At 47.6% G+C, this 27,547-nt stretch overlaps 1 protein-coding gene across 2 annotated transcripts; it reads left to right on the forward strand.

The window, feature by feature from the left end:
* Nucleotides 1-1,232: 1,232 nt before the first annotated feature.
* On the forward strand, nucleotides 1,233-27,481 carry zfyve26 (zinc finger, FYVE domain containing 26). 2 transcript variants are annotated; one of them, XM_042072213.1, is made up of 41 exons: nucleotides 1,233-1,348; nucleotides 2,143-2,457; nucleotides 2,805-2,880; nucleotides 4,587-4,670; nucleotides 5,152-5,629; nucleotides 6,052-6,176; nucleotides 6,498-6,662; nucleotides 7,360-7,448; nucleotides 7,783-7,934; nucleotides 8,126-8,329; nucleotides 8,620-9,210; nucleotides 9,424-9,591; nucleotides 9,980-10,119; nucleotides 10,533-10,782; nucleotides 10,976-11,254; nucleotides 11,905-12,024; nucleotides 12,209-12,379; nucleotides 12,856-13,092; nucleotides 13,294-13,402; nucleotides 13,717-14,606; nucleotides 14,801-15,000; nucleotides 15,269-15,373; nucleotides 15,595-15,717; nucleotides 16,237-16,413; nucleotides 16,877-17,126; nucleotides 17,463-17,555; nucleotides 17,857-18,038; nucleotides 18,285-18,424; nucleotides 18,538-18,566; nucleotides 19,143-19,279; nucleotides 19,427-19,647; nucleotides 19,967-20,114; nucleotides 20,435-20,647; nucleotides 21,923-22,144; nucleotides 22,952-23,149; nucleotides 23,656-23,864; nucleotides 24,216-24,375; nucleotides 24,494-24,553; nucleotides 24,697-24,879; nucleotides 24,973-25,023; nucleotides 25,179-27,481. In XM_042072213.1, the coding sequence occupies exons 2-41, from the start codon at nucleotides 2,267-2,269 to the stop codon at nucleotides 25,389-25,391; spliced, it is 7,833 nt and encodes a 2,610-aa protein (XP_041928147.1). In that variant the 5' UTR covers nucleotides 1,233-1,348; nucleotides 2,143-2,266; the 3' UTR covers nucleotides 25,392-27,481. The 2 variants fall into 2 exon arrangements, with proteins under 2 accessions (XP_041928147.1, XP_041928148.1); XM_042072214.1 differs by having other exon boundaries at nucleotides 13,297-13,402.
* The last annotated feature ends 66 nt before the right edge of the window (nucleotides 27,482-27,547 follow it).

The following is a 27,547-nucleotide window of genomic DNA, read 5'->3' on the forward strand; positions in this document are numbered from 1 at the left end:
GACCTTACCTGGGATGATCACAGATTGTAAAAAAATCCAAACAGCGTCTCTTCCACCTCAGACGACTAAGGAAGTTTGGTATGCGATCCAATATCCTGAAGGCCTTTTACAGAGGCACTACAAAGAGCATCCTGATGATGGAGGCATCGATGCATGGTTTGGAAGCTGCACTGCAACATGGTTTGGAAGCTGCACTGCAACCAAACTAAAAGCACTACAAAGAGTTGTGCGTACAGCACAAGGCATCTGTGGATGCTGCCCTCCATCCAGGACTTATACAACAGGAGATGCATCAGAAAGGCCAATGAGATGTAATAAAGACAATCTTGAATCTTGAATCTTAATTAAATGACTGGACAGGCTTTTACCTGGCATGCCCTATAAATATTGTATAATATAATAAATTAGTGACCCAAGGATGATACCTTTTTCTGTAACTCTCCAACAGTTGTTATGGATGTTTCCCTATCGTACCATTTATTTCCATACCTTAGTGAAAAGGAAAGTCATGAACTACTTCTGAAAGTTCACAGACACTCTGATTAACTTAAATAAATTGAAATTGGATAGGGAAATGCTTCTGTTACGTTTTATACATAAGATTTTTCTATGGGTGCCAATAGCCTTGTGGGCAACATGGTTTTGTTAAAAAAAATGTTTTATTTCTTTATGAGATTTTTTTCTTTTTCTCAGAATAAATGTCCTTCCCTTCAAGGATTTTCCCTCATTGCTATTCATTGTGAGAATACAATAAACAGGGATGGATTACTGCACGGGCCTACCGGGCCCAGGCCCAGGGGCCCAAGGGGTCAGGGGGCCCTGAAGCCCAAGCCTTTGCATGGAATCATTGCCTCAATATCAACAAATCAGGATGTAGGCTATGAATCTGATTGAATTAAAGTATTGGCCATCCCCAATGCACCAGAATACAGGAAATTACATCAAACAAATAAAAACAATTTCACAATCAATCAAGTGATTGGCTATTGAACGCAAAAACACACAACAACTTGCTGCAATTTCAAGTGCACAAAAGTGCATTTGGGACAATGCATTCAAACGTGTGCTTGTTCATACTGCACATCTGCTAAGACTTTGTGTGTCCGCTGACTTGAAATGGCAAGAAATGATTATTCTCACGTGAAAATGGAATTATGAGCGGTAGACTCTGCTCCCTCTCAACTGAGCGCAGACGACCTTTGAACCACTCCTACATCAGCTGGTTTAGTCACATGACCAGGCTTGTGCATGGCTACAGTGAAGACATAACAAGCGATACGTTACAGGAATCATTTCAGGCGTTGACCGAAACTTCGTGAAATTGGCTAAACACCTTCGATTAAGGACAGTGAGTTCTCGCTTCTTTACTTTCGATGCTTTAAGATATTACTAACGGTATGCAAAGTTATTCGTAGCTAAGCTGTGGGTTGGATAGACGTGTTTTGTCATTTTAGGCAAGATGTCATTCACCTATCTCCCCTTAACAGAACATGATGTCCATGTTGTTCTTCACTGTATTTAAGGGACCGGAGAAGGCTACCCAATAGCATACATTTTACTGTAGGCTATTGAACGTTGTAACGACATAGACTACTGTTATTGATAGAAGCACCCGGGCTCTTGACAAACTTTCCACGAATCAATGACTGACCATACCGGTAGATTACAGTAGCTGAATATCACACCCTGTAGCCTAAAGCGCGATGGGCAACATGGTCAAGTGCATAAGTGGACGTTTGTTTTGGTGACTGCTCGACAGGTGAACTTTTCTTGTAGCCTACTTTGACATCAGTTCCATGTTCGTATAGCCTAGGACTTATATGCGCTGTGAACCCTGTTGGCTACATCATCCAATTGAAAGTTTTTTTTCCGATTTGTTTACATATTTTAACACTCAAAGAACCAGTTATTTCTGAGAAAGAAGTCAGACCAGTCTGCCAAAATGCTATATGGTGACCAAATTATTGTTAACAGTTCCTCTGTTATTTCATTCAGATGACTTACTATTGTGTCTAGTTTGATGTTTTATGTCATCAGTTTCATGTGCTGAAGACACTTCACGTCTTGTGTAACTTCATACCTTGTATCACTACTGATTTTAATCTCACGATCTAATAAGAACCAACTGTTATCCTCCATAAGTCACTACCAATGAATGATCACCCTCCCTCTCCGGATGAGGAGAGCCTGTGGAGTTCCCCTCTTGGTGCTGTAGTGTGGGGCTCTTTCCTCTGTTGCTCCGCTTGAGGAGAGGGGCGAGGGAAGCATGTTCCCGTTCGGCCGTGAGGAGGAGAACTCTCTGGAGGAGCTGTTTGGCTTCTTCAAGCGCTGCCTCAAGCATGGCGAGTGGGAGCTGGCGGCCGCCTGCGTGCCTCAGCTGGGACAGGCCCCCGGCGGGGTGGCCCAGGAGCTGCGGGACATCATCTGGGCCATGGTCAACCACCCCTACCCACTGGCGTGAGTACCTCAATAACCCATTTTTAGTAATCCTTATCTTGATATACTGTATGAGGAAGGCCATGGCACGTGTTAGTAAAATACCATCGATACTTTTTCATTTACCTCAATCTAAGCATGAAAAGGGTGTTGGTGGGTTCTATTAAATGGTCATTTTCTCATTCACATGCAGGTATTGTAAATTATATACATACAATAATATCAGTAATTGGACACCTTTTGGACCAGTTTGCAAGTTAAATTAGAGACTGCTTTTGACCAAAGTTTTTAGAAGTGTTGATAAATTGATGTTATGAGTTTGAGGCTCTATGAGTACTGAGTACTGGTGGTTTGTGTATGTGCTATAGGTGGGGAAAGATGGGGAGCCCTCATAAGCTGGCCTGGTTCTGGATGCTGGTTCTGGAGGATTGGACTAAAGAGAAGGTAGGTTACAGCTCTTCTAACTTACCCTATCTATGCATGTGGTAAACTAATAATGTCACATTAACTGTGACCAGTAATGAGGGGCCAAGAATCTGGAATGTGCTCTGATCACGTTGTCCACCAGCATACATCCAGATTCTTATGACTTGAATGAATACCTCTCTGACCTACTTTCCCCATCATCAACTTAACCTATTCAGTGCATTATATTAGTGTGTGTGTGTGTGTGAGTGAGAGTGTGAGTGACTGATCCTCTTCAGTGTGGATGAAATGCTGGTTGGCTGCTAATTAAATTACATTACATTACATTACATTACATTTGGCTGACGCTTTTTTAGCCAAAGCGACTTACAACATGGTAAACAGTTTAAGTTTTAGAGCAATTCTCAACAATTTTAGGACAATTTAAAAACATTAGAGTGCAGTAAGAATAAGTGCATCAGTGAGTGCTGTTTTTAACAGTTACTTGTCAGTTTAAGACGGCTGGTGAGTGCTAGGATCAGTAAGACTTGTTGTAAGTGTTGCTATGAGAGGAGATGTTCTCTAAAGAGCTGGGTCTTCAGGAGTTTTTTGAAAATGGAGAAGGATGTCCCTGCCCTTGTAGGAACTGGCAGTGTGTTCCACCAACGAGGAACAACAGATGAGAAAAGTTTGGATTGGCTTGAGTGTACCGGTGGTAGAGCTAGACGTCGTTCGTCTGAGGAGCGCAGCGGTCTGGAGGTAGTGTTTGTCTGTATGAGGGCATTCAAGTAGGTGGGAGCAGAACCGGAGACTACTTTGTAGGCAAGTGTTAGAGCCTTGAATTTGATGCGGGCCGCCATAGGTAGCCAGTGTAGCTGGATGAGCAGCGGGGTAACATGTGCCCTTTTGGGTTGGTTGTAGACCAGGCGCGCCGCCGCGTTCTGGATCATCTGAAGTGGTTTCACTGCTCAGGCAAATGAGCAATTAGTAGCAACTAGTAGTAATTGAAGCTGGCAACTTTTTTTGCGTAATGTTGCATAAATGCATTATGATGTTTTAGCAGTGGAAAGTGAGTTGCATGCCTTTTGACGGGGAGCAAACAGTGAAATCCTTTCAGTCCTTGAGAGCATGTGGGATATGTTGGACTCAATGCATGATCTCAATAAGCATATTGCTTACTTTATCATCTTTTAAAATCATGTATTTGAAATCTTTTCTCATATTGGTCCTGAAAACCATGCAGCTGAAGGATTTAATTCTGCGGTGATAAGTCTGCCCTTTAAAGACAGTTTCATGCGTTGCAATAAGAATCTCTATATCTGATCACCATATAATACTATTATGAGCTGCATGACTAGAACGCCTAAACTACGGCCTTTTGTATTTGTTCTCTTTGATGGATGGAGGGAGGGAGGAGAAAGGGAGGAAGGAAGAAGGAAAGAAAGAAAGAAGAGATGGGCAATATATATATATATATATATATATATATATATATATATATATATATATATATATATATATATATATATGATCTAACAAGTAGATATTGTATCATAATGGTGTGCATATACAGTATGGCATTGCTATTGTTTCAACACAACATGGGGTAAAAATCACCGGTCAGGAATGGGGGAAGTAAAAATGTCTCTGCAGCAGGAATGCTCATAGCGGAACTGCTTGTTGTCATTCAGCTCTTGTGGTTTGGCCATGGTGTCACATGATGCTTTGTGTCTGTATTGGCACAGGTCCCAGACGCGGTCAGGACGGAGCTGGAGTTCATGCTGGTGCTGGAAGAACTGGGAGATGATGTCCCAGAGGAGGTGCTCAAGGTCAGAAGCACCACTCTCTGGTGCACTGGTGCTCTGTGGAAGACTGGTGGCCCTCATTTAAATGCTGGGCAAAGTCTAACCAATGTTAGTGCTTAATAGCTATACAAATAGCATGAGAAACATCCTAAGCACAAACATCGCTGGGTCAGATAAATGCTGTCTCATGCCACATGATGCCGTTAGTTCATACACTCATAGAGTTCATAGACTGACTTGGCCCTTTGCCCAGCGTTTGAATTAGGGCCCTGGGTGACTGATACAGTCATATTACAAATACAATTTCCCTTACTTACGAGTATTTGTGTAACCTTGTTTTGAGAGCTTGCAGAAATTGCATTTCAGTGGAGCAAGCATGCACTAAATGACCACAGATGATGTCTCAAATTTATTCAGGATATCTGGACATCTGTCAGTCAACAATGTGATGAGGTACAATCATACAAAGTTCCACAATTTCTCACCCCCTGTCTCCCCGCTTTAGGAGTTCCAGCAGGCTTTTTGGGACTCGCGAGCAGACAGGAAGATGTCGGTTCCCAGCACTGAGGTCCAGGCGTGCCTGCGGGACCTGCTGAAGCAGGGGAAACCCCGGCTAGCTGAGGCCCTAGTCACCTTCCTCCTCCGGGGCTCCAGCGAGGCAAGTGGCAGCCCGTGGGACTACTCACTACAGGACGTCTTCATCCAGCACCTTCTGGAGAAGCTCCAGGAGCCCCCCACAGAGCCCTGGGCAGAGGAGGTGGCCTCGGTCCTGGCCTTGATGCCCTGGAGTGCGGAGAGGCCCAAGGCCGAGCTGGAGGGCCTCTGGGAGGCGCTGTGGAGGGCCAAGGAGGGGCCACTTAACGAGGGCCGTGTGCTGAGCTCACTGCTGAGGCCCAAGGACCACACACTGGTGACGCTCTACAGCGCCGCTAGTCTGAGGCTACTCAGGGAGCAGATACTGAGAGAGGCCCCACACACTGAGGGTGAGACATTTGAAGATACACACACACACACACACACATATATATAAATAAACACATAGCGCATGAGAGCATGCTGAATACTCATATGTTTCACACTTCAGATGCCTTCCATTTTAAGCCATGCAATCACATGTTCTTACAAAGCATGATTTGAATGTTCACATTCTGCCAAGGCATAGTTTTAGTCTAGTTTTCCACCTCCATGCTGTTTTGCATGATGGAAAATACCTTTTGATCATTTCTGTGACTTGGGCTTCTGTGCCAGGCTTATTTGACAGTTCAGGAAGTGAAAAATGCAGTGCAGTAATTGTTGCCCAGCTGCTTCCTCACAATTCTGCATGCGGTTATTATGACTTCTACATGCTCTGACTGTTCATGTTTGTGACAATGGGTGTGTTGTTCCCCCCCCCCCCTCCAAACAGAGGAATTACCTGAAGCTGAGAAGTTAATGCTGGGGTTATGTTGTCATGGTGACAGACCCACTGCGTGGAAGGCCATCTATTTTGAATGTCTTAGCAGTGGCAAGCACTTCCTCGAACAAGTGCTGGTAAGCTAAGAGTCAATATCCCCCTCTGAGATTGTGTGGAAATCAAAATGTGATTACTGTTGATAGCATCTCTCATGTAGTCACACTGTTGTGTTACGTAACCATTTCTTTCCGGTTGTGTCACCAAACTGACTGTCAGACTCATTTTAATGCCAGTCACCCCAGATAGATGCTGTATGTAGCTATTAACACAAGCAGCTAATGGCTTATCATTGACCTAAATAGTTTTTAATCAAAAGTAATCTGTTGTGTAACATCCTTGTGTTAAGTTCTCCATCATCCTCTGTGGTCTCTGCTGTACTTCCCCCTCTCCTGCACCAGGTGACGGGCCTGGACCTGGTGAAGAGGCAGGAGTTTGGGCATCTGGAGGAGATGTTGCGAGGCGAGTTCCAGCCTCTGGCGCGGCTGCTGCTGCTGCTGGGCTGGCCTCACTGTCCTAACGTGGCCTCTGCCCGCACCCTGCTACAGGTCCTCCACCACCAGCAGGTCAGACATACGGCACTGCACCTCAGATACTCTCACATGACCACCGATATTTACAGCACTTACACAAATATTCTATACAAACACTGTATAGACAAAAACATTGGGACGCCTGCCATTACCCACAGAAACTTCAGTGACATCCCATTCTAAATCCATAGCCATTAATGGAGTTGCCCCCCAACCCCCTTTTTTTCTTGTTTGCCAAACACAATAACATTTCTCAGAGATTTGTGTCACATGCAGTTTGAAGCCATCTGTTTCAGGAAGCTGAAAGCCTTATGACCTTGCTTATGTACAGTAAAACATCAGGCTGTGCAAACAGTTCATTGTTGAGCAGATACTTCAGTGCTAATGGTTAAGAGAGCATCCCTCAAACCATAGTCACCATGTTAACAGAGCCAGCATTGTGTCCACAAATGCCAAAATGCACCACACCACTTCATGAAATCAGTGGAGGGCTTTTTCTCCCGTGGTAACTCAGACTTTTGGCAAAGCTAACATTTGCTCACATGATCACTCCAGGGGTGGTCGGGCTAATTGCCCTGAGCTCCATTCATTCTCACGACGATCCTATGCAGCATGCCATGCTCATAGCCATATCTGACTCTTTAGTGGCTGCGGCCCCTTTGAAGACTTAGTTCCATACTGTTGTGAATGAGTGGATTAGGCTCTAATGTGGATGTTAACTCTTCCTCAGCCCTCGGTCAGTGACGCGGTCCTGAGCCAGTTTGCTGACAGCCTGGCCTCTCAGCTCGGGGTGCTGGAGTGGTGTGCCAAAAACAACCCGTGAGTATGGCCAAGCTAACGTTAGCCCTCGCCCACTCACTCTCTCTGTGGCTGTTGCCCAGTCCTAATAGAGTTCCGTTTATTAGAGAGGCTTGGGTCAGGTTTATGTTTGATGTCCAATTTAAAGTCACAAGTTTCAGTCTGATTGAAAGTTTTAACAGAGAAGCACATGTTGAGCTTGGTATGTTAAAGACACAAATTGAATCTTTAGGTTATTGCAAAATGTTTTCACTCAGATCTGTAACGTTGTGTCCTGTGTGCTGGGGGTATATGTGTGTGCGTGTGTGTTCGTGCGTGCGCGCGTGTGTGTGTCCGTGCGTGTGTGTGTGTGTAGGGGTGTGAGTGAGGAGGCCCTCCAGGCCCAGCTGCTGATGCTTGGGCAGCATTCTGCGCTGTACCTGCTGCACTCCCTCACCCCGCTGGCCCAGTACGACGAGCGCCAGGTGCTGGACCTGCTGCAGAGCCTCAGCCCCTCCGGCCAGACAGGTGCAAGAACAACACAACAGCACTGCCCTCTCACACCTGTTTCTGCTTCCTCTAAACATATTGTTATATTCCTCTTTCATCAACTTAGAATCCATCTGTCTTTCTTTCTTTCTTTCTTTCTTTCTTTCTTTCTTTCTGGCTCTCTCTTTCCATATTGATCAATCCTGACTCTCTCTGGTCTTCCATGACAGAGTTCTCTGATCTGGGGGATGCCCGCAGCCTTGCTCTCCAGCGCAACATCACTCTCTTCCAGGGCTTCTGCGCCATGAAGTACGCGCTCTATGCCATCTGTGTGAACGCTCACACAAACACTGACTGCAAGGAGTGTGGGCTAACAGCACGACAGCACAAGAGCCCTGGGTGTCCAGAGGAGAGCGAGACGTCCAATTCAGAAGGTACCGTCTTCTTAAAGAGAAGATTGAAGGACAATCTATAGTACTTTGCCTGCATGTCTTTTTTTGTAGTACACAGTAATGAAAGAGGTGAAATGAACACCTGTACAATGTATATAAGGCAGAAAATATGTAGAAAATAAGGTTTAACAAATGAAAATAGATACACATGTGTGTCTCTGAGTTGTCACTGAGTACTGAATTTCACTTCTGCTCCTGCAGATGTTGGAATGGCAGTAAAAGATGTGTGATCGTTGGGATGTGTACTGACATTTTCTCCTCCCGTCCTCCAGATGCCCAGAAGCTCTTTCAACAGCACCTGTCAGAATGCCAGCTGTACCTGGAGGCGGTTCCTGCCCTGTTCCGTCTGGAACTCCTGGAGAACATCTTTTCACTACTGTTCCTCTCCAGCACTGACCTGGCCTCTGTCACGGAACAGAAACACTCTGGCCCGACTCCTGGAGATGCAGAACCCGGGAACGCGACAATCAAAGGGACCGGCGAGAGCACAGAGAGCCGAGAGAAGCCAGATGCTGGTGCCCCAGACTGCCCACAGGAGAGAGCCAAGGGGGGTGCCCAGCGTGGTGTTGGCGAGCCCAGCCGTGCTCACCTGGACCTGGGCCACCTGACTCGGGGCTGCAGGGGCTTCCTGGCAGACGTGCGTACCATGGAGGGCTTCTTGCGGCTAATCAGGGAGGGGCTGGAGGGCCTGAACTCCCCCGCGCCGGCCCAGGATGTGCAGGCCGCCATCGCCGCCGAGAGCTTGGGCTGCTCGGTGACGGCCGAGACGTTCGAGGTGCGCCTGCAGAGGCTGTCCAAGCGCACGGCCGAGGCCCAGTGGCGGCTGCAGGTGGTCACCAAGAACCAGAGCAGTGGAGACGGAGGTGAGGCCCGGGGACAGAGATGCTGCTGCGGGGGGCTTGTGTCTGTTCATCAGAGAGCTGTGAGAGAGGGAGATGTGGTGGATTGTGGGATTTTGAAGATAAAGAGCGTTTGCTGGGGCAGTGTGAAAGCAACTTATGGCCACCTTACACCAAACAACTTTGACAAGATTTGCGAAAGATTCTTGAAGATGTGCTGTTCTGTTCTGTGCTCAGACTTGCTGCAGATGTCCTCTCCCCAGGCCAGTCCCGCTCTGTCCATGAGGCGCGGCAGCAGCAACTCCTCCACCAGCAGGAGGCGACGGAGGCCGGGGCGCCATCGCCCCGAGCGACACCACCTCCCCACCGACAAGCAGAACGGAGACTTCAGCACCAGCACCTCTGGTGAGCAGCCAAGCTCACGCCTCATTTCCCACCGGTCAACATCTATCAGACTCTGTGTTCTGAGAGGGTCGCCAGTCTGATGCACCCGTCACAATGCATGAGCTGTTGTAGATGAGCGAATACCACCTCCTTACCCAGAAATGCCTTGAAACTTCTTCCTACAGTCTCTGTGGGATCTAATGCTTCCTTTTTATCAAAATGGTTACAGAGTTGAACATATGAATGATCTTTTCAACAGCAATTCATCTGGATTACTTTAATGAGAATATTTGTATATTAAATATAATGATATTAAATATATAAATAAATTAAATATATTAAAAGCATTAACTCATTGTAGGTCATTACAGTGATAACAGTACAAGGTTAATGTGGTTATGAATTTTAGATGGAGGTGGAGGGGCGGTCTCTGGTCGTTCAGAGCAAGATGCTTGTCCCTATAGCTGGCTAGTGCCTGCCATGCTGGCCCCCCCTGAGTCCTTGCTGGTGTCCTGCATCCGCAGGGGCAACTTCACAGAAGCACATCAGGTAAGAAGAGTTAAAAGTTTGTGAGAAAAAGTGGGTGAGGGTGTGGGGGTGGGGGATTGTGAAGTGGTTTGGAGTGGCTTGGGGAAGAGATGAGTGGAGTCCGGTGAAGTGCACTAGGGGAGACCAGGCTGTAGTGATTCAAATGGGACCGAGGTTAGTTGAGGGGGCTGTGAAGTATCTGTGTGAGTGTGTGTTTTTAAAGAGTCATGTGGAATAGTGAGAGTGAGATTAAGAGCCTGTGGAAATTACTGATCTGTGTACATCCAGAGTGATCACTTTGGTAATGACTTGATACCTGCAGGTGAAAGTTAAAAATGCATGCCTGAAAATACATTGGGTGTACCAAAGCTGACATTCTAACTAGCTACAGATCTGATGCATGCACCCTCTTCCATGTGTGTCTGCCACTGCAGGTAATGCTGATGTTTAACCTGGAGTCGTCCAGCTGTGCCGGGGAGCTGGTGTTCATGGAACGCTACCGGGAGGTGCTGCAGGAGCTGGCCCAGGTGGAGCAGAAGATCGAGAGCCAGTCTCTCTCCTCCTCCTCCTCCTCCTCTGAGGGGCTAGGGGCCGTGGCCACTGTGGTGGCCGCCCAGGGGAGGAGCCGGCTGGGGAGCAGTGGACGGTCCACCCTGCAGGCCATTGGGAGCGCTGCTGCTGCTGGTACTTAGAATCCGTAACACACGTAGTACACTGAAGTCAACAGTGAATACAGAATGGGACAGTCATGTTTACTGTTGGCACTTGGAGAGAAAAAACTAAGCAACATGATTTGGATATCAAGAATGTCTATTATGTAATCTTTCACTCTCGTTACTCTGTCTTCTCTCTCTCCCTCCCTCCCTCCTCTCTGCAGGTATGGCTTTCTACTCTATCTCTGATGTGGCCGAGCGGCTCACCAGTTCTCCTCAGCGGCCTATCCCTGCTCTGGAGGAGGACTACTGGCTCTCCCAGTTGCGTGGCCCCACGGGCTCTCCGGACCCCTCCTCGCCCATCCGCCGGCTGCTGGAGGAGCTGAGCCCGCCCGCCATGGCGGCCTTCGACCTGGCCGTGTGCCACAGCCAACTGTGGAAGAGCTCACGGCAACTACTGGAGACGGCTGAGCGCCGGCTCAACGCCAGCCTAGAGGCAAGAGGTAAAGACGTGCCTCTCATACAGTACTGAGGAAGCTGGAGGGTGTATGTTTAAGTAAGGGGTAATGTATTGTCCGCTGGTAATTATCAGAAAACAGAACCCTGACGCGCAGCGGAGGGGTTTTGCTTTGACCTGAAGCGGACAATACATTATCCCGCTTATTACACGGCTACTTGCCAAAACGAGAAAAGAAACCTAACACAATGGGTCTTTAAAAATGATTTTGCTACCGTTTCGTGTCTTCCGCTGACAAAATAAATAGTTTGCCACACAGATAGAACTTGACAGTTTCAGGTGTTGTGTGGCAACGTCTTACTAGCTTACTTTCCCTTTCAATGAAATTCCATTGCAATAAGCGAACGGACATCTTGTGGAGGGATATGAAAGACGTTAATTAACCCGTTGCCATTGACAGCGGTGATTATATACTTTGCCGGTGATTATATAGATTTAACATAGGCCTGAACGTTGGGAAGGCCCATTCATGTGAATGGAACTTTCTGCAGCACTCTGAAGAGCCTTGTAATAAGGATATTTATGGGACTCCTAACCTAGAAGTTTAATTTAGCTAAATGTAGATAAAAGTGCTTACTCCTCATCATGAAAATATGTAATTTGAACATTTCATGTCCATATCCTATGTTCCTGCAGGACTAAGGTTAGATCCCAAAGTGCCTCATGCTGATGGGATTAGAGGCTTCCCTGCAGTGCTGCAGCAGATGAGTAAGATCCTGAACCGCACGGCCACTGGGAAAGGCCCTGCTAAAGGAGGTGAGCATCCGGCAGATCGGTAGTGCTGTATTGGTTATCAAATCAGACACATAGACAGAGAAGCTGCAGAGATTAGACTGAAGCTGTTTAAGTGAGATCAGATCTGTGAATCCAGCAAGAGAATAAAGATCTCTACCTTTATCTCTCTCTCTCTCTTACCCCCCCCCCCCCCTCCAACCTGTAGAGGGCGCTGGGGAGGAGGCCACTCTGGGGAGCCCATTTGGCTGCAGTGCCCAGGAGGTTCTGCTCTCCTGCCACCCGACCCTGACGGAGGAGGCCATCTCCAGCCGCCTGAGCCTGGGCCAGAGGCTCGAGCAGATCGCCCAGGTCCTCAGCGCTGCTGCCGACGCCACAGGTCAGAGACTACCCGCAGCTTACCTCTGTATCCTAGCAAACACCAAGTTGGGGAACTTTCAGACCAATTCCTTCACCCAGAGCTTGACCCCACCTAACCTGCTTGATAGGTCGATCTGCAATCTTATGACATAGACATTTCAAATGTTAGACTTACAAAGAGGGTGCATCTATGGAGTGAGAATCATGTCTCTTTCACTTGCCAGAGGTCTGCTACTTTCTTGCTTTATATTAATTAATCCAATACTCTGTAACATATTCTTGTTACTATGGAACATTCTGAAGATTAGTACAGTATGGAGGTCAGTTAAACTTATGGCCTTGGACCCCTTATTCACATTGCAGCATATACCAGACTGATTTTGAAATCAGCTCACAAGGTGTGGACAGAGGAACACCCTCTCCTTCTGCATGTGCATTCTGTTGCTGTTGTCTAAGCCTTGAATCTGACCTCCCTCCTTCTGGGGCCCCTTTCAGCTGAGGGTCAGTCTTGTGCTACTCTGCTGACGGCACTGGTGGAGCAGGCCAGTCTGAAGCAGTCGGAGCTCGATGCCCACCCTGTGCGCTCGGCCATGAAGCAGCTGCTACGGGTGCTGGACCAGCTCTGCCCCTTTGAGCCCGACGGCGCCACCAGCCGCCCTGACTACGTGCGCACCTTCCTGGACTATGTCAACACGCTGGCCTCGGTCCTGGTACGGAGCATGGGATCAGAAGGTGAGCTCGGACATGCACACCAGGTCTATCAATACATGCTGGAACAAAACTGCAAAAAGGGTTCAGAGGGTGACTATAGCATTGTTGAGATGCCAGAAAAGGAGTTTGCATGTTTTTGTGTACTGTATCAGCAGTTGTGCTGGGCTATGTAGAGGTGGAAATTGCAAACTTGTGAAGCTAACTTGTTCTGTGTATTTCCAGCAGACCAGACTGCAGAGGTGAAGCTGGGGAACCCACTGCTGGTGCTTCAGCAGTCCCCATCACAGCTGCTCTCGTACCTGCTGTTTGAGCGCCAGGTTTCTGCAGAAAGGTATACACTCAAGCAACCCCTTACACACACACACACACACACACACACACACACACACACACACACACACACACACACACATATATACTGTATGGACACACACACACACACACACACTGTATGGACACACACACACACACACACACACACACACACACACATACACACATACACACATTCATACCGATACAGAGTTTCATGTTGGACTTCTGTCCCCTTAGGGCGTCATTTATATCAAATAAAATATGGATTTGGTTGCTGACATTTCATTAGAAGAGTTTTAATGTCAAGCTGCTTGTCTTCTGCATGTGTAGATTGTCGTCTCTGCTGCAGCAGGAGGGCTTGGGTCTGAGTGTTGAGCAAGTGATTGTCCAGCACTGTTGCGAGCCGCTCCTCCTCTGGGACACCCGCAGGCGGAATGTGAGTGACGAGGGGGGGACTTTCAGCTCAGCACGAATCGCAGCACTGCTCCAGGAACACGCCCGCAAGCACAACCTCGTCCTGGACCTGCCCCCTTCGCTCGGCACTGAGCTCCACTCCCAGGAGTCCTCCGAGTGCTCCACTGAAGACACCCGCACCTCCTCCGGCAACCTCCTCTCCACCTCTCCTTCCAACTCTTTCAACTCCTACTCCTCTGCCTCGTCATTGTCGTTGTCGTCGTCCTCCTCCTCCTTACCCTCTTCGTCCTTCTTGCTCACGCCGTCCGCTCTGGCCTTCCTGAAGTCACGCTCGCCCCTGCTGGCCATTCTGGCGTGCCTCAGTGCTACGCGCAGTGGTGTGGTGCGCCCGTCCTCCGGTTGGTCCGGCCTGCCCTCCTACTTCCGCTCCGGCGGGCGCAAGGAGGCCCCGCTGGACGCCGAGCAGATCTCCCGTGAGACCCAGGCACTGCTGCAGGACTTCCCTGTCCTCAGAGCCTACCTGCACACCATGGCCGAGCCGGTACTGGGGGCCCCTTCACCAGGCCTGGAGGCTGAGGGAAATCGAGAGGGTCTCGGGGCTGAGCTCTGTGGGACGCCGCTGGTAGCACTGGTCCTCTCGGGGCCCCAGAGCGCAGCAGCCCAGGCTCTGGTGGCGGAGGCCTTCCAGCAGGCGCTGAGTGGAGGGGAGCTGGAGCGAGCCCTTACCCTGCTGGAGCTCTACGGGCAGGGAGGCGACCAGCAGGAGGCGCTCAGGGACCAGCTGCTGGCCTGTGCTGCACAGGAAGGTGAGTGATCAGGAGAGCCAAGCTCCAGATCTCTCCACAGAATCCTACCTGTAGAACATCAGAACATGGTCTCCTTGATGTGGGTTGTTATATGTGATATGAGATTTTTTGATATTTCTGTTATGATGGATACAATGACTAAAATCATAAAATGATTGGTAAATGAAATTTTTTACCATTTTTTTCACTATTAGCTGGTGAGCGGGGCTGGGAGCATTTGTTTCGTGTGCGGGACACCAACCTGCAGGCTCGGGTGGCTCTGCAGGTGCTAGACCAGTGGCCCTTGGGTGCCTGTCGGGAGCTGCTAGAATACTGCCTCAGTAAATCCAACATGGACACTTCATTGCAAGAACAACTGCAGCAAAAAAAGCAGGAGATGGACATGTACCATACTGTAAGCACTCCTATTCTGTCTTGTTATAAATGGGTAAATACTGTACTGCAAATAGTGAATATACAAATGTACCATGTGGTTTAGGATTTATAAAATGTGGAGCTCCTTCAGTCTTTAATTTTTTTATAGGATTCTATCCACAAACCCTTTTCACTGTTTGTGGCTTTGATTAAGCCAAAGTATGTCTGTCCTTTAGATCAGGTTGTTTAGATCAGAGTTAGCATTAATCCAAGACACGACTCCTTCCTCATTGCTATGTGTACTTTAGATGCTGGGCTTACAGCCCCCGTTGCCATGGGAGACCTGGCAGGAGCTGAGAGAAGAGTCGCAGAAGGATTCGGAGGCTGTGATGACTCTGCTGCTGGAGACCAGGGTGAGTGTCAACACACACACACACACAAGTACACATTCTATTATCAACACTTATATCATCAGTAGCAGTGACCAAGTACAGCATTGCCTCCTAAAGTAATTTTTTGACAGTATACTGTTCTCATTCTCCAAGTAAAAGAACTCGTGAAATTAATTATTATATGGTGTACTTGGAGAAGAAATGTTGAAAGCACTTAGTAGACACTTTGTGTTTGTGTTCAGGAGTTTGAGCTGTGTGCTCAGTGGGTGCAGCTCTATCCAGTGTCAGAGCAGTCCCGACTCCAGCTGCAGACCGAACACCTCCTCCACCTGTTGGAGAAGGGACTGACCGACGAGGCCTGCCAGGTGCGTCAATGAGCTGTCAAATATGTTTGTTTATTTATTTTTTTATTAATTTAATTTTCATAAACCTTAATACCCTATGCGTGTCATATGCTGATAAAGTGTGGTAGCTCCTTTTAGGGCTGTGACTGACAAGCTGTTGAAAGCCAACATAGACAGTTAATTTGCAGTGTATGTACAATTGTAAAGTATCTTTTGGACATTGATGTTTTATCAGTTTAGCAAGAAGAGGAAGTGGCTTCCTAACTGCGGTCGCAAATGATACAAATTGAAAGCGAATGTATTGTGGGTTTCCACATCACATGTCTAGCTGTTCTCAGCTAGTCCTCAGGCCTAATTGAATGCATAGCTTTTGTTTGTTTGCGTTTGTTGGAACACTCAACTTTGTATGTTTTGTCTGTATTTGGTGAAGTTCTGCTCAAAACGTAAAGTGACCTCTGAAAGACTTTTCTTCCTTCTGTGGTTTTGGTAATGAGCTGTTTGTGAGCTGACCCCCTGTCCTGTCCTAACTCTGCTCCTCAGCTGCTGGAGCGCTTGTCCGACCCGTCTCAGGGCCTGGAGGTGTGTGAGCGTGCTCTGGACCGCCAGCCCACATTGGCTGCCTGTCACTTCCTGGCCGACTACCTCACTGTGCACTTTGAGAGCCGCGTGTCTCCCGCCCGCCGTAGGCACATCCACGCTCTCCACCTGGGCTCCAAGGTCTGAGCCTCCCTCCTGCTCTGCACATCTTCACCACAGCTGACTGCAGCACCTTCATACACACTTAGCATCTTCACCACAGCTGACTGCAGCACCTTCATACACACTTAGCATCTTCACCACAGCTGACTGCAGCACCTTCATACACACTTAGCATCTTCACCACAGCTGACTGCAGCACCTTCATACACACTTCAGTCTTGTGCATTACTTCACCTGAATTCTTGCTTTCAAATGAAAAGATGGGGTTGGTTTTGTTTGAGACTGGAATTGAGTTTAGTTTTATATGGGCTCCTGTATTGAGGACACACATCAACATTTGTTCAGACACATTTGTCTTCTTCTGTGCTGTTCTCGTTGTTTTGTCGATCAATTTCTCAACCCCCCCTCCTCTCTCTCTCTCTCTCTCTCTCTCTCTCTCTCTCTCTCTCTCTCTCTCTCTCTCTCTCTCTCTCTCTCTCAGGTGCTGCTGACGTTGCCGGAGGTGTCACAGCACGACTACTTCCCGCTGCTCTCGTCCCCTCTGCTCATGCTGGAGCAGCTGCTGATGAACCTGAAGGTGGAGTGGGCCGACGTGGCCGTACGCACCCTCCGGAATCTTCTGCTGGGCCAGGAGGCCGGCTTCAGCAGCGAGGACATTGACACACTGCTGTCCAACTACAGCCAGAAAGCTCTGGAATTCTCCTGTGCCCCCAGGGAAAGGTCACGCGCAGGTGGGTCGTCCTCCTCCTCCTCCTCCTCCTCCTCCTCCACCCGCTCCAAATGAAAATATAGCCTCAGAATACATGAACATTGCCAAATACGTTTCTCTTCAAACCCACAGGACAGTAGATAGACTGTCAGATTTAATCAAATCAGGAAAGATTTAAGACAGTTGTGTGTTGAGGCAAACAAACGTAATCACATTTGCAGTTCTGCGGTGGTCCTGTGCCTCCTCAGGAGCTTGATTGGCCATCACTGGTCTGTAGGTCTGTGAGCGCTCTTTGTGGAGATTCATAAACCAGTGGAGATGAGTGCCAATGTTAAACATCTCTTCTCATTCTCTACAGACTCGGTCATCAGTCTACAGGATGCCTATCTGCAGTGCCCCGCCCTAGAGAGCTTTCATTCCTCTCCCAGTGTAACCCCACCTCCCTCTGCTGGTCAGTTGAAACCGTAGTTGACCCCTGTTTTCTGCATTATGAACACATTACCACAACCCAGCGGTCCTCTACTTTGCCACTATATTCTGTGCTGTGCGGCAATTCTCAGTTTTGCTGCTTTTCAACTGCTGTTCTGTCAGTACTGCAGTTTTCTATGTAATTGCTGTTCTGTCAATGCCACAATACATGCAAGGACTGTCTGTAATTGCAATTGTGTTGGGCTATGTTGATGGCTTGGTCAAGTGAGTTGCCTGTCTTGATGACCTTGTTGGTCACTTCACTGTTGCGGTCCTCCTCTCAGGCAGCACACCCATGCACACCCCCTCCATCGGCGGCGGTGGGGAGCGCAGATCCAGCAGCAGGAAGATGCCGACCCCCGCCAACCCCTTCACCCCGCCAACGAAGCCCCCCGTCCGCAAGGACTGGATCCCCGACCACCAGCAGCCCGTCTGCATGGTCTGCCAGCGCGAGCGCTTCACCATGGTGAGTGGGGCTGACGCAGCAGAGAGGAGCTCATCCCACGACTGCACTCGCACTATAATTATAGCATTGAGACTATCGCTTCTATTTCCACCACAGCTTGTGGGATGATCTGTAGGAGGCTGAAGGAAGGTGTTGAACTGTGGTTATTTCGGTGATGTCTTCTGTCATAAGTATAGCAGGGCAGTGTAGGCTGATGCTGGTGTTTTGTTGCGGTTAATGAGGCCTTTGGCTTCTCCCACTCTCTAGTTCAACAGGCGCCACCACTGCCGCAGGTGTGGGAGGCTGGTATGCCATTCCTGCTCCAGCCACCGGATGGCAGTAGAGGGCTGTGATGAGGAGGAGGAAGTGCGAGTGTGCGATCAGTGTTACAGCTTCTTTCACCCTGAGTAAGGCAGCTTTACTGCACTAAACTAAGTGAATATAACTGTGAGGAACAACAGATGTACCCTGACATTAAGATGTATCTTGTTGATTGTTGTCTTTATGACTTTATTTACAGTTTAGACGATGAACTGGAGCAGGCAGAATGTAAGTAAACATTTGGTCTTATAACTTGTGCTTTGTTATTTACAGTACCTTGTTATTGCCATGAAAAACACCAAGTCTCTCACTTCTATGTTAAAGCAATACCAAAGAACTTTCCCTCCGTTGCACGCACGCTATTTGTTTATCCAGCACCGGCTTTGCAAATAACATGTCCACAGACAAGGTAGAATATTTTGCGTGACTTATAAAAGTATGATGTATTTGTGACATCAGATGCAAGTCAAATTTGTAGTTTCTTATGTCTCATTCCATCGAACTACAGATCTGCTACCCAATCTGGCAAACTTACATAGTGCGGTTATAGCCGATAGAGGGCCGCGAATGCAGAATTGCCGTTCACCCTGTTACGAGTTGATGAACCACTGAAACGATTTTGGAAACATTTTATTTACACAAAACTCTTTGGTGTTGCTTTAAGTAGATCATTTTCAACTGTTAACTTCAGTTTGCAGGTTACTGTGCCATTGATGTGTGTACAGGGAGCAATTGTTTGAAAGTATGAAAAAGGGGGCATCTCTGCATATGTGTGATGTTAACTGACTGGCTGTCTGTGTGCAGTAGCCAGTAGTCCTGCTGCAGCCCAGGGTGCATTAGAGGGGGCTGTGCATCTCCCTGAGGTGCCCGAGAGGCGTTTCAGGCTCAGCATCAACCCTGCAGACAACCAGAAACTACTGAGCGAGTTCTACTACGAGCAGGTACAGTATCCGTTGTTCTCTGTGTCGTTTACTCCAAGAGAACCAAGGTGCTTTTATGTTCTTGTGTTATGTCCCTGCCTTTGGGTGGTGCTATCGGGTGTTCCTCTCCCACCTCATCGTCCTCTGTCCCGTCCTCTGTCCCTCCAGGCTCCGAGCGCATCCCTCTGTGTGTCCATCCTCTCGCTGCACAGCGACCCGGCCGCCTGTGGGCACCAGCTGATAGGCCACTGCCGCTCGCTCTCACGCACGCTCACCAACCTCGAGGTGGACGCCCGGCTCATTACCGATGTCATGCGCCAGCTGGTCTTCAGCGCCAAGGTCATGTTCGTCAAGACTGGCCAGACTCAGGACCTGGCCCTCTGTGACAGGTTGGTATCCTCACACACGGACACAGACAGGAAGATGCATACACACACACATACACTCACACTCCAGGCAGGCAGGTCATCAGGAAACGACTGCTGTCATTTTACAAAGACAGCTATGGTGTTACATTTGGCAAAATGTGTAGCTAATTTATTCACCAAATATTAAACTGATCATTTGTCAAATGAATGGGCAGCAGTAGAGGATATTACATTTGCAAACACGTACATTCAGAGAGTGGAGTTGGAGATGAGCAGGATGTAAAGATGATCTGAAAATCACACTGTGCTTTTGTGTTTTTGTCCTTGCCTCCTCACACAGCTACATCAGTAAAGTGGACGTGCTGACCATCTTGGTGAAGGCCAACTACAAGGACATCCCCTCTCTGGATGACATCCTGGAGGCGGCTGCTGTGTCCCGGCTCCGGAACCAGCTGCTGGAGTCCGAATATTACCAGCTGGCCGTGGAGGTGAGGCAGACAGATGAGTGCTAGGGGTCAGACAGGGCAGACATGGTGATGGAAGTACCAGGAGTCTGAATGCCTGTACATCACTGTGCAAAGGACTGTGTGTCCTTTACTCATTAACTAATTATTACTCATTAATACTAATTAGTATTATACATGAAAAGTATGTTTTTGCTGCATAGTCAGAATGCATGTGCTATTAAAAAAATAACATATTTATTAATAATGACATTATTAAATATATGATATATAAATAAGACATAATACGATTTCTTTGCATTGTAAAGCTTAACAGCATGTCACTAATGCAAATTCCCTGACAGGTGTCCACCAAGAGTGGGCTGGACCCGGCGGGCGTGTGGCATGCGTGGGGCATGGCGTGCCTGAAGGCGGGCTTCCTGAGCAGGGCGCGCGAGAAGTTCGCCCGCTGCCTGAAGCCGCCGGTGGACCGTGGTCAGCACACCCAGGGCCCGCGGATCCTCCAGGAGATCCTGCAGCACCTCGAGGCCAACATCCGCCCAACCTCCGTCCCCATGGTAACAGCGGCAGCAGCAGCCCATCTCCCTTCTCTCCCTGTGGTCCAGGTTTCTTTTTTTATAGTGAGGTTATGAAACAGCTTTTTTTCTAACAAAAAAAGTAGATTTGAATGAATTTAATTATTTCCTCGAATATCCTCACTTTATTTTTGTCATAAAGAAACGCAGTAAATGCCATGTTGTTTTATAATCTTTGGTGAGATTATTTGAAGGTTACATTGTGAGCTGGCTTGCTTTGTGTTGCTTCTCTTGTTTGTGTGGGACACACTATGATGCTGGACATACTGGCTACTGCCTCAGTCCGTCCAAGCGCACAGAGGATGAATGCTCCTTCCCTTCTGTGTCTGCGTCTGTGTGTGTGGGAGGTGGCGAAGCTTCAGAGAACCGTCTCTGAGGTTGAAAAAAAAGAGAGCGTGAAATGGTCTGATTCATTAGCAGGTCCCTACGTCTCCTAGCAGCGCGTCTCTGCGACGAACAGCGGCAGTGCTGTTCGGATCGGTCTTGTTAAAGGGCAACCCGAAGCCTCGGCCTTGGGCTGCTCCCGGAACAAAATGTCTCTTTGCAGGGGGCCTTTGTCTGGTGCTCTAAATCTGTCCCTGTCTGCCAGACACCTTTCAGATGGAAGCGCTTGGCTCCCCAGACTATTCATAGCTCAGCCACGATAAACTGGGTAGCACTCTCCCTGAATGCCACCTTATGTAACTTCAGCTGAAAGATGCAGGGTAGGGGGCGGAACTCAGAATCAGAATCAGAGGTGTGAAGTGGATCACAGCAGTTTAATCAGGCAAAGGGATTATGCAATTCCCCACTGTATGCTGTTACTCAGGCTGGAGGCCCACTGCTCAGTCTAGTAGGTCAACGGCTACTGTGTAGCTATAGTCTTGCATGTTGTCATCTCACAGCATAAAGCAGGATTAGTGATGTTTGTGGATTTATGCCAATATGTCACTGTGTTAGTGCTCCTGTTCAGTATGTGAGTGTGTTTGTGCGTACATGTGTGTTATGTGTTAGTGTGGGTGGGCTTGTACTCATGTTGTGTGTCTGTGTGTGTACGAGTGAAAGAATAAGTGAGCATAGTTGTGTCTGTGTGTGTATGAGTGAGCAGAGTTGTGTGTGTGTGTGTGTGTGTGTGTGTGTGTGTGTGTGTGTGTGTGTGTGTGTGTGTGGATGTGTGTGTGTATGTATGAGTGAGCAGAGATGTGTGTGTGTGTGTGTGTGTGTGTGTGTGTGTGTGTGTGTGTGTGTTCACCTGTGTGTGTGTAATGTGTGCTGCAGCCTCAGCACTCTGAGGAGGACATCCTGGCGTCCCTGCGGGAGCTGGAGGAGGCCCTGGCTGAGCCCAACCCCCTGGAACGCCTGGAGGGCCGCATCCACAACTGCCGCAACTACCAGGAGAGTCTGCACTACCTGCAGACCTACGGCACACACCTGGCCTTGGTCAGCTTCTACATGCGCCATGACGGCATGAAGGAGGCCCTCACGTACCTGATCAGTAAGGTGAGGTCAGCCCAGCTGCTCAGCCACCTAGATCACCTAAGATTACACAATTAAGTAGGATAAATACATCTTTAGAAATGAACAGAAGTTATGGCTGCAGTTGCACTGTTTCTTTTCTTTGTTTCCTTTTCCTGCTTTTATTACTCTTTGCTTTTGTTTCTGTAAAGCATGTTGAATGACCCCTGTGTATGTAATGCACTATATAAATAGACTTGACTTGACCCGACCCAACCCTAAACTTGACCTTGACTTTGACACACTTCACACTCTTTATGGGAGGTTAAAATAGCACAAGGTCTTACAGCTTTTTACTGATTTGAATGATTGTCTATGTGATCGTCTTTTATGTACTGTATGTTCCTGTGTATGTATTGCTTTTTTTTGGCACCAAGACAAATTCCAATCAGCTGTGTTGACATGGCAATAAAGAATTGAATTGAGTTGACATGGGTTAGGTAATGATTTCAGTAATCAACCATAATGGAGAGCAGAATCATGTAGTGTGTAGGTGGGCAAACACTGCTTTGTGGACCATCTGCTATGAGTCTGTAAGACGAACAATGTTACTGATGTGCTTTTTAGACTAGCTAGACTGCAGCAATGTCGCACACTTTTAGCAACAAATGACCGTATGCCACAAATGTTACAAGTGATATAAGTGTTATTATATTTTGTTACTTTATTGAGCATTCTGTTAGAAATCCCCACTGTTATGTGTGGGGAATAAAAGCCAGTGCATCTGGTGCTACATAGAGGTTTGTTGATACAAATGTGTCTCTCCCTCCCTCGGTCCTGCTGTGTGGTCAGGAGTGTCAGGATGAGGTGTTCCTGGAGGCAGTGCTGACGCCCAGTCTGGAGCGGGGCCGGCTGGGGGTGCTGCAGGGCCAGCTGGAGGCCGTGGACCCCACCCTGGAGGGCTGCAGCCGCTACCTCATCGCCGCCTGCCAGCACCTGCAGCGCCGCAGCCACTTCCACACACTCTACCAGCTCCAGCAGTTCATGATGGTCAGCTCACACAACATGCTGGAGTGGACACACCAATAGTGTACTCAGAGAGCAGTGCAGTAAGAGCTGTGTCAGTGTTGCCATGGACATTTGGGGTTTTGATCCCCTTGAGAGCTATGCTGCTGACTGATACTGTTTGTTTTCTTTCACTATCAATCATATTGGGACCCAGAGCTGTGTACTTCAGAAGTTCTGCTTTATGTTGGGTTTCACTTTGAACCTGGGCATAAGACTGTTAATACCAGTAAGGGTTGTGTTGATGGAGATTACCATAATTTCCCAACTGGTATTAGCCGTGGTTTATACATTGTTTTTGCAAATTAATTATGCACAGGGGCAGTTAATATGGTATTAATATGGTTTAGGTTTTTTAACTTGCATAAAATACTGTCCTGCGGTTTATACATAATACGGCTTATACACAGGAAATTACTGTGGAAAAAAACAATAGCTGTACCGGTATATATTTTTAAAAAGCTAATTGTGGAATTCTCTGGCCGTTCCAGGACCATGTGCGTGCTGCCATGACCTGCATCCGCTTCTTCACGCACGGCGCCCAGTCCTACCTGCAGCTGGGCGAGCAGCAGCGCTGGCTGGTCCGGGCCAAGGAGCACCTGAGGACCTACCTACAGGAGCAGCAGAGCCGCGGCACCAGCCGCAAGAAGTCAGTCTCCAGCAGCTTCCGCAAGAAGATGTCCTCCAGCGACGTGTCCAGGTGAGGGAGGGTGTTAAAGACACAGGTGACTGGAGATGGTCAATGGAGATATAGAGGCTGGTATAACATGCCATTTTAGACTTTTTGTTCTTTATCATTTCTAGTACATTGGTCTAACAATGGTATAGTATATTAATGACACATTATACTGTGATTATCCTTCACACTTGTATTTTTTTTCATTTCTGCATGGCTACTGTTACACACACCAAGGCTGGATAGCTCTTCTGAAAGAAATCCATGCGAGTTACTCGTACATTTAATACTACGTCCCTCTTCCTCCTCCTCCTCCTCCTCCTCTTCCTCCTCCTCCTCCTCCTCCTCTTCCTCCTCCTCCTCCTCTATCCTCAGGCACATGAACACCATTGAGCTCCAGCTGGAGGTCACTCGCTTCCTGCACCGCTGTGAGACCTCCTCCCCCTCCAAGTCCTCTGGGATTCCCCTCCCCAAAGCTAGTGTGCCGCCAACTCTGTTCGGGGGAGGGCCTATGAAGATCGATGTGGCCTGTAAGGTGAGCCACAGTCAGGGATTTTCTGCTTTCTTCAAATGTTTTCCAAGCTAATCACTGTTGTTGTGAAATGGCCAAAAATGACTGCTCAATTCGTGCTGGTGAATAATCTGTTCTGCAGGTGATGCTTGGTGGAAAGAATATTGAAGAGGGATTTGGCATTGCATACAGAGTCATCCAGGTAAACACTGCATGTTTCATCTCCACAGTTGGCCGTCCTAGCCATTGCAAGTTAAAAGCCTTGAAACACCAATGAATATGAAGGAATAGTTCTGGACAGTCACATGTGCCTTCTCCCGTCCCTGTTCTCACCTGCTTGTTCAGGACTTCCAGCTGGAGGCTTTGGACGTGTACACGCGCGCCGGTCAGCGCCTGGTGCGCCAGCGGCAGTATGTTGCCGTGCGGCAGCTGCTGAAGTGTGTGGGCGAGTCGGGCGCAGCCACCAAGAACGACTGCGATGCCATCGTGCTCAGCTGCATCTCCCTGGCGGACAAAGCCCCTGCTGACGTGAGTCCCGACCGCCTCTATGCAGACGTGGGAGGCAGTGGGAGCTGAGTGTGCTAACTGAATACATTCATGTGTTTTGTTTTGTCGTCTTAGGCCAAAGAACTTGAGGCTCTGATTCTTGAGTGTAAAAGCACAGAAAACAAGGTGAGAGTCCAACAAGCTTCTCTTGCTGCTTTTTCCAAATTTTCCAAAATAAGATGCTATCTATCTTCTCCATTTCATGACTGAATTCTTATCTCTCTCTCTCTCTCTCTCTCTTTCTTTCTTTCTTTCTTTCTCTCTCTCTCTCTCTTTCTCAGATTAAGGCCTACCTGCAGTGCAGTAAGCTACGTGCTGCCTATCTGCTGGCGGTGAAGCTGGAGCCGGGCCGGGCGGGGCCCCTGGTGCAGGAGGTCCTTCAGGCGGCCGAGAGCTCCGGGGACTCGGTCATGGAGAACATCTGCCGCCAGTGGCTGGCCGAGCACCAGGACCGGCCGGCCAAGCAGCGCCAGGGCCGGACCAGCGCCAGGTAGCCAGCACCCCACTGCCTCTCCCCAGCCTAGTCCGCACCCAACGCACCCCCAGGGGACTGGTTGAGTGCAGGACTGTGTGCTGGTTGACATCATCACACGAGGACCTTCACCGCAGTGCCATGCTCTCTTTCCTGGGCTTGAGTCTCCGCACTAAGTGTCTCTGTTTGCTTGGAGTGGGAGCGATGAACGATAGAATTGAAAAAACCAATAGAATTGAGACTCAAGGAAGCCCACGAAGTTCACATAACACCGTTCTGTCCTTCTGTTTTGGTTCACTTCTACTAACTACCTCACCAGAAAGGGATGCTTCCAACACTTTTTTTTCCCTCCCATGTGAGGAGAATGTGTTGCATTGCAAGAGGTTACAATTTATTTTCTGACACTTTGCCAATGTTACAGTAAGTCAAAATCTATTAGGTGACTAAAATGGCAATAGTCATGACATGGTTGCACATACCTAGTCATGACAAAGCACAGACCTTCATCCCAAACATACAAAGTCTTGTCATGATGCAGGAGATTTGTGGTATGTCTTGTTTTGTCAGATAGTGTGGCAATGAGTTTGAGTATTGCAGCGTGTGGTTGGCTTAACTGCATGGTCAGTGTTCTCTGCCCTTTCAAAGGGAAGCCGAAAGCCTTATGTGTCACTTAAGGGCATTAGCCACAGCCTAGAGGACATGTGATGTAACTTTGGAAAAAACTGAGGAAACTGGATTTGAAAAGGGACTTCTGCAGTGAACAGAAAGAAGTATTTGAAGTATTACAGAACAACAAATGGGTTATTATGAATAAATCAATACCAACACGGCCTCATTAATTAATTAAGTGATTAAATGAATAACTCATGGCCTATTTATGTATAGTATTGGTTTAGACACATATCTTTCCTGTAAGGCTGACTGTTTTAGTAATCAACTATCTCTGACCCTTGTGCACTGTCATTATTTACATATCTATTTACATATATTTATGTATATGTGAGTTTTGTGTGTTTGTATGGATCTGAATGAGTACACATTTTGTCCATCGCACTGTGCTTTAAAGCTTCGAGGTTAACCCTTTGTTTATATCTCTTACCCAAGACCATGTGAATACAATGGCATCAATGTGTAGCCAGTGCTTAGCACTAGTTGTACTCCTACTTTGCCTTTCATAATCCCATGGGAAGATAGCTCTGGAAAAGGGACTTGTTTTTGCTATGTCTTTTTTAAAAACCAATGTCAAAGATGTCTCTTCAATGCCCTGTTTACATAATCTGACATGTGTATGACGGCTGTAACATGGTCTACTACATAGTTGTCGAGATGGCAAGACTGATAGATGTTTTTCTGATGACCCGTCAAACATGGCACTCTTTTTGTTTCTATCTGAATCATTAATGAGGTAAAGATACTGTCATGATCATAGCCATACGTTTTGCCTTTGTATTTTGTAGTTGCCATGCAACGGAGTCCTGTGTGTCTGTATAAAATAGGTTATTTAGAAGAATTCCTTCACATGTATGTGCATGCCCCAATGAGTCGCTAGTGTACTCCTCCCAGAACACATGAATCAGTTTCCTTTCCCTACCGCCGGTCTACAGTACAGATACACTAGTTCCCACATGCTCAAGGATATCAATTCTAATCTTGTTACTTTAACATATTTCCGGTGGCATTTTTTTCTTTAAACATTCTAGTAGAAAAGAGCCCAAGCTTTGCCACCCACTTGTGTTAACGCTCTACTTAACGACCCTTACAGCTGATGCAGCAGGATGCAACAGAAACCAGTTTGTGTGTTTAAATTATGTTTCAGAGTAATGGGTTGATTTAAGGAAATCTATAGATAAGTTCATCTATAATCTAAAAGAAATCTATAGATTAGTGTCAGTAACATCTAATTCAATGGTAAAAAGAATTTAGAACTGTTTAAGAACAATGCCAGGTTACATGCCAGGACTTTTCTAATTGGTGTTTGCTCCCAAGCCATTTGGTATCCAGTTGCTAGTTTGCCAGACTCTGAATAAGTTCTGCTTATAGAAAAGCCAACAATGTCAGTCTAACTGAATGGACAAAAGCCAAGAAAGTAAATAAATTGTGAAGTTATTGAAATCTTGCTGGTATGACTTTTTTGATTGCAATTTTTTGATAGATGTGTGTAGGAAGTGGATACCTTCA

The sequence above is a fragment of the Alosa sapidissima genome, chromosome 19 (assembly GCF_018492685.1).
Source record: "Alosa sapidissima isolate fAloSap1 chromosome 19, fAloSap1.pri, whole genome shotgun sequence".
NCBI lineage: Eukaryota > Metazoa > Chordata > Actinopteri > Clupeiformes > Clupeidae > Alosa > Alosa sapidissima.